Consider the following 12,261-nt stretch of genomic DNA (forward strand, 5'->3'; position numbering starts at 1 on the left):
GGCTATCACAGCAGTTGCCCTTTCAAGGACAACTCCTGCAAGAGCTATGGCTAACCCAAGGCCATTCTGGCAGATTCAAGTGGAGGAGTGGGGAATCAAACCCGGTTCTCCCAGATAAGAGTCCACACACTTAACCACTACACCAAACTGGAAGACATACAGTTTGGGCCTGAGGACCTACTATACAGCAGATGTCAAAGTATCAGGAAGCAAACAGTAATCCAATGATATCTGTCATGAAATACCCAAGGATTAGAGTTGCCAAGTCCAATTCAAGAAATATCTGGAGACTTTGGGGGTGGAGCTAGGAGACACTGGGGTGGAGCAAAGGTGTGACAAGCATAAACTCCAAAGGGAGTTCTGACCATAACATTTGAAGGGACCGCACACCTTTTAAATGCCTTCCCTGCATTTGAAAATAATTAAGGATAGGGGCACCTTCTTTTGGGGCTCATAGACTTGGACCCCCTGGTCCAATCTTTTTGAAAGTTGGGGGGTATTTTGGGGAGAGGCACTGGATGCTATGCTAAAAATATGGTGCCTCTGCCTCAAAAATAGCCCCACCCCAGAGCCCCAGATACCCACAGATCAATTCTCCATTATTTCCTATGGGAATCAGTCTCCACAGGGAATAATAGAGTTCCCAGCAGACATTTCCCTCCCCTCCCCCTGCTTTCTGATGACCCTGAAGCGGGGGGAGGGTCTCCAAACCAGGGGATCCCTTGCCCCCACCTGGGGATTGGCAACCCTACCAAAGAAGAAGAGTAGTTGGTAAGCTGCAGTACTGCAGTCCAAACTTTGCTCATGACCTGAGGTCAATTCCGGCAGAAGCTGGGTTCAGGCAGCCAGCTCAAGGTTGACTCAGCCTTCCATCCTTCCAAGGTCAGTAAAATGAGTACCCAGTTTGCTGGGGTAAATGTAGATAACTGGGGAAGGCAATGACAAATCACCCCATAACAAAATGTCTGCCAAGAAAATGTTGTGATGTGACAGCACCCCATGGGTTGGTAACAACTCAGTGCTTGCACAGGGGACTACCTTTACCTTTTTTCTACCTTAAGGAGTCTCAAAACAGCTCATAATTGCCTTCCCTTCTTCCCCCCACAACAGGCACCTCATGAGGTAGGTGGGGCTGAGAGAGTCCTGAGAGAACAATCACCCAGAAGGCTTCATGTGAAGGAGTGGGGAATCAAACCTGGTTCTCCAGATTAGAGTCCACCGCTCTTAACCACTACACCAAACTGACTGTATATTATTACTTTTTAAATAGATTCATATGTGTGTGTGTTATACAAATGTTTATTTATTTGATCATGTGAAGCAAGAAAATTCCAAGCCATAAAACTGCAGATAATTAAATTATTAAACAGTTCTCTGAGAGATCCAGTTTGGTGTAATGGTTAAATGCATAGACTCTAATCTGGGTTTGATTCCCTATTCCTCCACATGCAGCTCTGGGTGACCTTGGGTCAGCCACAGTTCTTTGAAGAGCTGTTGTCTCGAGCAGTTCTCCCAGAGCTCTCTCGGCCCCACCTACCTCACAGTGTGTCTGTTGTGGGGAGAGGAAGGAAAGGAGACTAAATGGACTCCAAGTGATGCTACAGCTGCTGACAAAAAAAAAAGATGACTACTAACTACAAAATCTTGTTTTTTAAATTTCAAGAAGCCACTGAACATCAGTGTTTTACAATCTTCTTTTACCAAAAAAACATAAAATAAGCCCAGAAATTTTTCACCACAGAGTGTATGAAGGACATGGGGCCCAGTGATAGAGCATGTCCTTTACGTGAAGGTGGCCCCAGATTCTGTATTTAGGGATTTCAGGTTGCAGTTGATAAGGAAGGCTTTTCTCTGCCTGAGACCCTCAAGTGACTGCCAGTCAGAGCAGATAAAACTGAGCTTGATGGAACCAGGGCCAGTATAAGGCAGTTTCATATGCCTGCAGTAAAACTTTGGATGCCAGATGCTGTCAAGATGGTTTGTTCAGTATTACTTCCGTCATCTTTTCCCTAGATGCATGCCGTTATTAAGCTGAGGCTTGCGGTTGTGATGGTCTGTGAGTTTCCGCTGGCCTTTTTATTGGGGAACAACAAGAACTGGTTATTCAGCTGGATGGGGCGACATTCAAACCTCTCAGATAATCTGACATTCATTTCTGTTTGGATCGGCTTCATCCCCGCATGACCAGCTAGCAGCAACCAGGTCCTTTGGAAAAAAAAAAAGATGTTGTTTTTGCAACACTGGGGGATGCTGTTGCTTCTTGCTTTGTGCCTCTTTGATTTCACAACTGTCAGTCTTTCAGTGCCTCACTCTGTGTTTCCTCTCTGCAAATATAGTCTAGGCAGTTAAATGCTCATATTCTTAACCGCGCAGTCTAGAGTAGTCAATGGGGCTTAGATGGGTGGAACGTTTAGGATTACACAATTAGACTGGAAGAACAACCTTGGTATTTTTTATATAATATCCACTTACCACTTTTCCACTAAAATTTCCAAGGAGGATGCAAAATCAGCCAAAGAATATAAAACAAACCACATGAAAATCACATTAATAAACACCTAAGGTAGCAGCAATAGATTATCACCAGTAAAATACAAAAACTATCCCATATTTTTTTTTAAAAAAACAACAACATTAAAGCCTTGCCAATACTCTTATTTTGATACCCTTATTTTATTTGGAACTGTCAAAGGCAATAATAGAACCCTGTCATGACGATCTTAATTTCTCACTCCACCACTTCTTGGATGTCAAAAGGAAATTGTGCATGAACAAAAGGTCAAGTCAAATTGCATAGTCTGCTTTCATTCGTTTGCCACCTTCTTTTCCATCTGCCTGTATTCTAAGTCTCTACCTTTAAAAAAAATGCAGGTATATAATATTTAGTTAGCTGACTGTCCGAGTGCCAGTTAAGGTAGACAGCTATCCCCTGAAGCTGGGCAGGAAATTAGGGTGCAGCTGCCTCTCAGATGAATCATGACAGCTGGCTTTGAATGCAGACAGTTTTGGGTATCTGAGGGCACCTGGACAACACAGCTGCTGCTATTTAACAATGAAGTGTTATTGTCTGTCTGGCATACTGCAAAACCTGTTATTATTTCTCCTGGGATGACTACCTGTTTATAATTTTTTAAAAAATTGTACGTATCTTTTCTACGTTGGAAACATTCTGTATTCTTGCTAAGTAAAAAACTTGGCACAGAACTGAAAAATTGTCCTTTCCCTCCACAGACTTAACCTGCAATTGCAGAGTTCATTACTCCCTGTCACTTCCACCTTCCTTAAAGTTCTGCTTTAACTGCAGGTTCATTTGCAAGCTCTCTCTTTTAAAAAAAACTCACTCCAGCAATGTCATACCTGTTTACAGCAGGCACCAAAAATGTAATAGAAGCTCCCTTAGAAATTTTTGCTAATTGCCTTCTCAGTAGGTTTTATTGCAAGAAGGTCAATGACAATATGGCTAGTTAGGTCAGCAGAATTTTTTTTTTAAGCTAAAGCATAATGGCATAATAATGGAGAAAGTTTACTTTTTGAAACTGTAACGCTCTTTCGCTTAGCCTGACTGTAAAATACAGGTAAGTTTTATACGTTCAGCCTCCTTAAAATCCTCCATTTTGGATTCTATGCAAAAAGGCACTTGAGGACTGCATCAAGTCTGAGTTATAGGGTATACCAGTTCCCCAAATTAAGAGCTACACACACACAGACATGGCTGTCCAATGTGCAGTTTTCAGATCCTAGTAGCACCTTGTGTGTCTCTGTGGTAAAGCATCTGCTTGGTATGCAGAAGGTCCCCAGGTACAGCACTGTGTAGTGCCCTCCCCTTTCTTTCTGGAGCATTTTCTTTTAAAGTGGACTGTCTATCAGAAGCAAAGAGAGAAGGGCCAAACCAGCAGGGTAGTCAGTGTGTGCTGTGGAGGAGGTATATTTGCCATTTACAGGTCTGTATGAGTATATTGCTTAGAGCTGAACTGAGTGGTGGAGACTTGGGTTGAAACTCAACCATGACCCTTCCTTTATGACCTTGGACTAGTCACTTTCTCTCAGCCTAACCAATGACATGGAATGGGGCAAGGGAAATCACATGCTCTTGGAACTAGCTGGAGGAAGAGAAAAATATGTAATAGAAAAAGATATTAAAAGCTGAGCCAGAGGGAAATCAGATCTGAAACTAAACTCATCCCACACAGGCAAACACTTAAAAAAATGTGTGTGCGCCTGTAGGCATCATTGTATTGGTTTTATGTAAAGATGGTTTAGGAATCTTGAGAAGTGCAATTTTGTGAGGATGCTAAGGCATGACATATGCAGGGAGATGCCCAGGGCTTTTTTGGTAGAAAAAGTCCAGCAGGAACTCATTTGCATATTAGGCCACACTCCTTGACACCAAGCCAGCTGGAACTGTGTTCCTAAACATTCCTGCTCAAAAAAAGCCCTGGAGATGCCAATGCATATAGATGGAAAGTAGGAGCGAGAAAACTGCTTATGAACAAGCAGGTTGGTGCCGCTTCCTCCTGTACAAATTCTTTTGTTTGTGTGCAGGGGGTACAGCCAGTTGTCCTGATCTGCGTCTATTGGTTTGTCCTTGACTATGCTGATCTGTTTGGAATTTGTATTCTTCCTGAACTGTCCGCATAGAGCTGTAGTTCTCAGAATACACTGGGAAAAGTAATTACTATCAAACCATTTTATGTGTAGATATGCCCAAATTTGATATGGCCTTTTGGATTCTCTTTTTCTTGATAACTGTATCTTCATTATTAAACTGGTTCTTGAATGATAATGTTTATAGCAATCATTCACAACTGGATTTTAATGTGTGGACCAGACAATCCAGGAGCTGAATGACTTCTGTTGAGCAACATAATGCAATAGCCAAAGATGTGTAGACTTGTAGTGGATGATTTGATGGATTCTGAATGGACATGAACTAGTTATTCTGTATCAGTGTTCCCTCTAAGCTGAGTTAGCATGAGATAGCTCACAGATTTTTAGCTTCCAGCTCATACATTTTTATCTTAGCTCAGGAAAGATGACCCTAGAGCATGCCAATTTATGCAATAGTTTACAACTTTAATGCCAGTAGCTCACAAAGTAGAATTTTTGCTCACAAGACTCTGCAGCTTAGAGGGAACATTGCTCTGAATATCCTTTTCTGACAGTAAATACTTAATATTTCCTATGGCTTTTGAGCTGAGAGTGTACTTGTTGCTTTGCTGAGAGCATCGGGGGTTTGTCTTAACCAAAGAAGGAACATGTTAGTAACACAGAAATAAGTTAAAGTGGGGTGCTAGGGATGGATGTGTTGTAATAATCCGGTTATTGGGTTATAATAATGATTATTCGTAATGGAAGCAAAATAATACAGACTTTATAATAGAGAAATGGGTTTTTAGACCCATCTGATTTTCATTCAGTGGAATCAAGTGGTGAATGATTGGTTTGCATGAAGCTTGACTTTTGAGAGTAGCAGCTCAGAGCCTTTGGGGCTTTGGTTCATTCCTCCGTAGGCTTCATGTCATCCTTTCTCTCATTCTTGTTAATTCTGGTAGGGGAAAAATCTCTTTTTCAGGTTCCTCTGCTTTGACCCTGCATTCTTTCCTGACAGATCTCTTATCTTTCTTTGCAGCCCCCACTCTGTTCCAGAACGCCTGCGGATCAGAGTGAACAGAATTAGTTTACAAGATTATGAGGGGCTGCATTATGACAAGGAAAAACTCCGGGAAGCTTGTAAGTTATAATGGATAATTGGTATGACTGCTTTTTAATGTAACCTCACATGGCATAGATCTCCAGAAATCCACAGGTTTTAGCTGTACTTTAGCTGTGCAGCTAAAATGAAATGCCACTTGTAGTTGTCAGCAAGACCTGGTGTTCTTGTTCTATAGAGATGTAAATTAATCCTCTGTTGCCCAGGCAAGGGGATTTAGTGAGGAAGAGCAGAAAGCAGGCTTTTATTTGTAGACACCTCTCCCCTTCAGTTCATACCATAGGGTTGCCAGCCAGAAGATGGCAACCTGCAGGAGTTGGGAGGGAGGGCATGGGTTGGACCATTGAGCGCTGGCATGGCATTATCTCTGGGAAAAGTCAGAAGTGCCATCACACCTTTCTAGGAATCACTGGAAACTTTATGGTAGAGTATCCACTGATTCCTATAATGGATTGACATCCATTATAATGGATTTTCCCCAGAAGTAACATCGTGGCATTGCCAAATAGCAAGTTAAAAAAAATCCATTTCCACTGGAGCAGCTGTGGGGCAGGGCATTCTCTGCATTGTGGTCCCCACCTTGTGGAACAGCCTGCCTCAGGAGGTAAGGAAGGCTTTCACTTTCCTGGCTTTCTGCAAATCATGCAAAGCTGAATTATTCAAGTGGGCTTTCTAGGAAGGCAACAAATTTGCACTGTATCAAATGATTCACAAAGTTACTTAAAAAAATTGTTATGGACTATGGTCTATACTACTATGTATAGCTTGTTGAAACCAGGATCCTACTATGGAATTTTACATCCTTTAATATGTCATTAAAACTCCTGTTTTTAGACTTCTGGTTCATTCTACAATAAAAAGGTAAAGGTAGTCCCCTGTGAAAGCACCAGTTGTTTCCGACTCTGGGGTGATGTCGCATCATGGCATTTTCACAGCAGACTTTTTACGGGGTGGTTTGCCCTTGCCTTCCCCAGTCATCTACACTTTCCCCCCCAGCAAGCTGGGTACTCATTTTTCTGTTTTTCAGAATCAGTGGGACCCTGAGATCCTCATGCAAGGGGCTAGCAGTGCCTGAGGGATATCATATTGCTTATCTGCATTCAGATGCCACAAGCAAGCCATTGTGTATAGCAATAACAAAATCCTAAGTCTTACATACTCACCCCCACCCCCTTCATATTTAGTGGAGATGTAAACCAAGAGGTTTCTGATAAACCACAATTTGTCATCAGGTAAGAACATAATAGAAGTCATGTTGGATCAGGCCAATGGTCCATCCAGTCCAACACTCTGTCACATGGTGGCCAAAAAACCATGTGCCATGAGGAGGTCCACCAGTGGGACCAGGACTCTAGAAGTCCTCCCACTGTTGCCCTCCCCCTTCAAGCACCAAGAATACAGAGCATCACTTGCCCCAAACAGAGAGTTCCATCTGTACCTTGTGGCAAATGCCCACTGATGGACCTCTGCCCCACATGTTTATCCAATCCCCTCTTGAAACTGTCTATGCTTGTAGTTGCCACCACCTTCTGTGGCAGTGAATTCCATGTGTTAATCACCCTTTAGGTGAAGATGTACTTCCCTAAATCCATTCTAACCTGACTGCTCAGCAATTTCATTGAGTGCCCAAGTTCATGCACTGTGAGAAAAGGAGTTAAGTACTTCTTTCTCTACCTTTTCTATCCCATGTATAATCTTATAAACCTCTGTCATGTTACCCCTCAGTCAACGTTTCTCCAAGCTGAAGAGCCCCAAGCACTTTAACCTTTCTTCATAGGGAAAGTGTTCCAGTCCTTTAATCATTCTAGTTACCATTTTCTGCTCTTTTTCCAATGCTATAATATCTTTTTTGAGGTGTTGTGACCAGAATTGAACACAGTATTCCAAATGGTGTCACACCATTGATTTATACAGGGGCATTATGATACTGGCTGATTTGTTTTCAATTCCCTTTCTAATAATCCCCAGCATAGTGTTGTCCTTTTTTACCGCAGTTGCACACTGTCTCAACATTTTCAGTAAGTTATCTACCATGACTCCATGATCTCTCTCTTGGTCAATCTCCACCAGTTCAGACCCCATCAGCATGTATTTATAGTTAGGATTCTTGGCCCCAGTGTGCATTACTTTACACTTGGCCACGTTGAACCCCATTTGCCATGTTGACACCCACTCGCCCAGTCTTGACAGATCCCTTTGGAGTGCATCACAATCCTGCCTGGTTCTCACTACCCTGAACAATGTAGTGTCATCTGCAAACTTAACCACTTCATTGCTTACTCCCAACTTCAAATCATTAATGAACAAGTTAAAAAGCAACGGACCCAGTACTCAGCCCTGTGGTACCCCACTACTTACCACCCTCCACTGCAAAAATGCTCATTTACACTTACTCTCTGTTTCCTATTAATTAGCCAGTTTTTGATCCACAAGAGGACTTGTCCTTTTACCCCATGACTGTTGAGCTTTCTTAGGAGCCTTTGATGAGGAACTTTATCAACAGCTTTCTGGAAATCAAGGTAAACAACATATATTGGATCCACCTTGTCCACATGTTTGTTCACCCCCTCAAGGAACACTAACTGGTTAGTGAGACAAGATCTTCCCTTACAGAACCCATGCTGAGTCTTCCTCAATAGCTTTTGTTCATCAATGTGCCTACTTCTAATTCTCTCTTTAATGATGGTTTCCACCAACATACCTGGTATTGACGTCAGATTGACTGGCCTGTAATTCCCTGAATCTCCTCTGGACCCCTTTTTAAAGATGGAGGGGTCATTAGCTACCTTCCAGTCTTCAGGAATAGAGGCAGATTTTAATGAAAGATTACATATTTTTGTCAGTAGAGCCACAAGTTCACATTTGAGTTCCTTCTGAATTCTTGGATGCATGCCATCCGGGCCTAGTGATTTATCAGTTTTTAAATGGTCTATCAATTGTAGGATCTCCTCTCTTGTCACCTCAATCTGACTCAGAACTTTCAACACCCCTTCTGAAACCCGTGGTTCTGGAGTGGGCTAGCACTTCTCCACTGTGAAGACAGAAGCAAAAAATGCATTCAGCTTCTCAGCCATTTCCATATCATCTTTCAGGACTCTTTTTACCTCTCTGGCTGGTTTCCTGCTTCTAATGCATTTGAAGAAATTTTTATTGTTGGTCTTTATGGGGTTTTTTTGCAATATGTTCCACATATTCACTTTTTGCCTGCCTGATCACAGACTTGCATTTTATTTGCCTGTGTTCCCTTTTAAGATATGATTGATCTTAGCAGATATTAGCAATGTCTGAACATTAACAAATTGTTTTCAGCTTACAAACCAGGCTCTAATCTAGGATTAAAATGTGATCAGGAATCCTAGTTTGTAAGTCAGAGGCAAATAATGGTTTATTAAAGTGCCAGGTACACATCTCACAACGTACTGTGGCTTATTGAAGACTTCCCAGTTTGCAATTTTGGTGCTGTTCTTAAGGAGCTAAGGGAACACAGGTGTATTTATAGTATTCTCATCTAAGTCTTGCTCATGGCTTCTGAATGCACTCTGCTAAGCAAAGTTTGAAGCCTTCCTTCAACTTAGGTTGTAGTTCCTCCAGTGGAGGCCCAGCTTATAATAGGATACTGCCCATCATGTTTTTCTTCCCTGGCTAGTGTCTGCAGGTGGGCAGGATGCTAAGAAAGATGTCCTACCTGCAGCAATTAATATGAGTATGAATTAAGTTTTTATTATTTATTATATTTATGACCCATCTTTCTTCCATTATGGAACTCAAGGTGATGTGTGTGGTGTTCCTATCTTCCATGTAAACCCTGACGGGACCCAGATGGACTTCATTTCTGTAAGGCTGCTGTATCAGATGCCTTCAGGGCCCAAGACAGACATCACCATTGAGAACATTCCCATTAATTGTGTGCTGGATGAGATCTTATATGCCTAAAATCCTTATAAGCCCAGGGAGAAAAACAGTACATCATTACTGGAGGAAGTACCATGATAATTAATTGTCACATTCATGGTGTAAAAGTCAAAGAAGGAGGTCAGCTGCTTCGGCAACGCGGTTGATGACAACACCTAAAAATGAAGTCCCTTTCCTTAGTGACACATACTGAGTCATTAATCAATGCAGGATGTGGCGGCTTGCGATAACAGTTTAATAGAGTCTTGTTCCTGCATCTGGCTCATTATTCATATTCAATTACAAGGCTGGCTGTTTGTTATGTAACAAAGCGTCGGCTTCCTCTTTATAATATGGGATTCCCTAATAATTACTGGATGGCAAATCTTCTAATTGGTTTGCTTATCTTCCAGTAGAAATATGGTTATTCTGTTTAGACAGTCTTCTCCTTCCACCTGCACACACCTTTTCATGGCTCGCCGGCACTCCCCCCTCCCCCAAGTTGTGTTGTGATGGCCTTGGTAAGGATATAAGTTCTAACACCTCTTTTGTCATCCCTTGCCATGTATTTTCATCCAGAAGATTAAAGGCTTCATCACAGGTCTTCTGAGCATTTTTAAAGAAGATGACAGCTGGGATTTGTAGGAAGGAAGTGTATATGTATATATTCACGGTGTACTTAAAAGATGTCTGCCTCATAATAGACTGAGGCAATTATAATACTGCTGTTAAGAAATAGGGGGATGGTATATTGCATGGTATTGGGAAGAACTCTTCCCTCAATTAAAAAATTACTGAAGATTTAACCAATTCATTTGCATATCAGCAGTGTGACTAACTGACCCTGCCCTAGATGGCTCAGGCTAGCCTGATCTCAGAAACTAAGCAGGTTTGGCCCTGGTTAGTATTTGGATGGGAGACCAGGAAGGAAGCCCAGAGCTGTACGTCCTTCTAATTCCATTGAGTTCAAGGGTATACCTGGGTTTAGAATGACATTGTATGTGGCCTAGTGCAGCTATAACACTGGCTGTGAGATATAGTAGTTAAGAGTGGAGGACTGTAGTCCAGAGAGCCAGTTTTGATCCCCTGCTCCTCCATATGAAGCCAGCTGGGTGACCTTGGGTCTGTCACAGTTCTTGGAAGAGCTCTCTCAGCCCCACCTACCTCAATAGGTGCCTGTTGAAGGGAAGGGAAGGGGAAAGTAATTGTAAGCCGCTCTGAGATTCCTTTGAGTAATTAAAAGTGGGGTACAAAAACCAACTCCTCTTCTTCTCTCTAAACTATGGTTTGCAGATTAGAAACCAACCTTGGAAATGCTGTATCCTTTATCATGTCTGGCAGCAATCCCCCTTCATTTCACATGTTGCTCTTAATTATGCTTTTATCTCACACCTGCATCAATGCTGAGTAAAGTTCTTGTCTAAGCCAGAATTTGAGAGCAAGATTTATAGCGGCTGGTAAAGAAGAGAGCCCAGATAGCCTTAACTATTCTTAGCGCCTGTTGGGATGTAACAAGGAAAAGTGTGGGGGAAGTTGCTCCAGAAGGAGGAGGAGGAGACAGTACAATTTCTGAAGCTGGCTTCCAATTTGCAACTACATTTTGCAGGGATCCAGGGTTATATTTGCACTGCACCTGTGTATCTCAAACTCGTGAGACCACTGTCTGCATCAAGACTGATATATATTACTGTTTGTTACCTGTCAGGAACAGACTTAATAATGTGCTAAAAAGAGTAAAGACACCTCTGTATGTAGTATTTCAGAAGACAGAACTATAACCAGATTGTACTTTAGCCTACTTCTGTATCAAGCCCACATTTTTTTTAAAATAATCAGAATCTCTAGTCAGCTAAATAAACTCTCTGCTCCCTGAGGTGAGGTGCATTTTAAATTTTTATACACTGCCCCAGTCTTTTTATCCAACATCTATACAAGAACACAGAAAAGAGTCTTGATGGATCTGCTGAATGTCTGTCAAGACATCAGCTTTCCCAAAATGACCAGCCAGATGCTTTCAAGAGGCCCAGTAGTAGAGCATAAAGGCAAGAGCTCACTCTTGCTGTTACCACCTCTCCAATGGTATTTAGAAGAACATCATGGAGATTCTATTCAGCAATCATAGCCAATAGCCATTGATAAATCTATTCTGTATGGATATGTCTAGTCCCCTTTTCAATAGCTCCAGATATTTTATTTTCCCCCAGGGTATAGAAATATTTTTTTAACCTGGATAAAAGTGCTGAAAGTTTTTAAATTGATAATGTTTCAGATTGTACTACGGGCATTCACATATAATTCATTATTTCTGCCACTGAGTTTTGTTCTTTTGCCTTTTTCTTCGACTTGAAATTTCTCCTATCATACATTTTTCTATGTTCTTAAGAATCCACACACACACACACAGCATTGCAGCTTGGCTAGTTGTTTGGTGCACACTGGATTTGCCCAGTTGCTGACCAACAGCTTCTTGATAAATTTTGGTCTTAAATCTCCCATTTTAGGACAGACTAGATCTAACCACAATATGAATTAGCATGAATCTTGCTAGAGTGTGACAGGCTTTACATCAGTTTCAGGAATATGAGTAACTCCTTAATGTTCTCCTTTCAATCTCCCCACCTAAATAAACTATAAATGACAAAAATCAAAGCATGGAAAGC

At 41.7% G+C, this 12,261-nt stretch overlaps 1 protein-coding gene across 1 annotated transcript in view; it reads left to right on the top strand.

The window, feature by feature from the left end:
• The window catches only part of DGKI (diacylglycerol kinase iota), a 398,043-nt gene that overhangs the window by 281,761 nt on the left and 104,021 nt on the right, over positions 1 to 12,261 (top strand). Inside the window, 1 exon segment of the mRNA XM_060245690.1 lies at positions 5,630 to 5,730. Coding sequence (XP_060101673.1) covers positions 5,630 to 5,730 — 101 coding nt within the window.

This window comes from Heteronotia binoei, chromosome 8, assembly GCF_032191835.1.
Source record: "Heteronotia binoei isolate CCM8104 ecotype False Entrance Well chromosome 8, APGP_CSIRO_Hbin_v1, whole genome shotgun sequence".
Taxonomy (NCBI): Eukaryota; Metazoa; Chordata; class Lepidosauria; order Squamata; family Gekkonidae; genus Heteronotia; species Heteronotia binoei.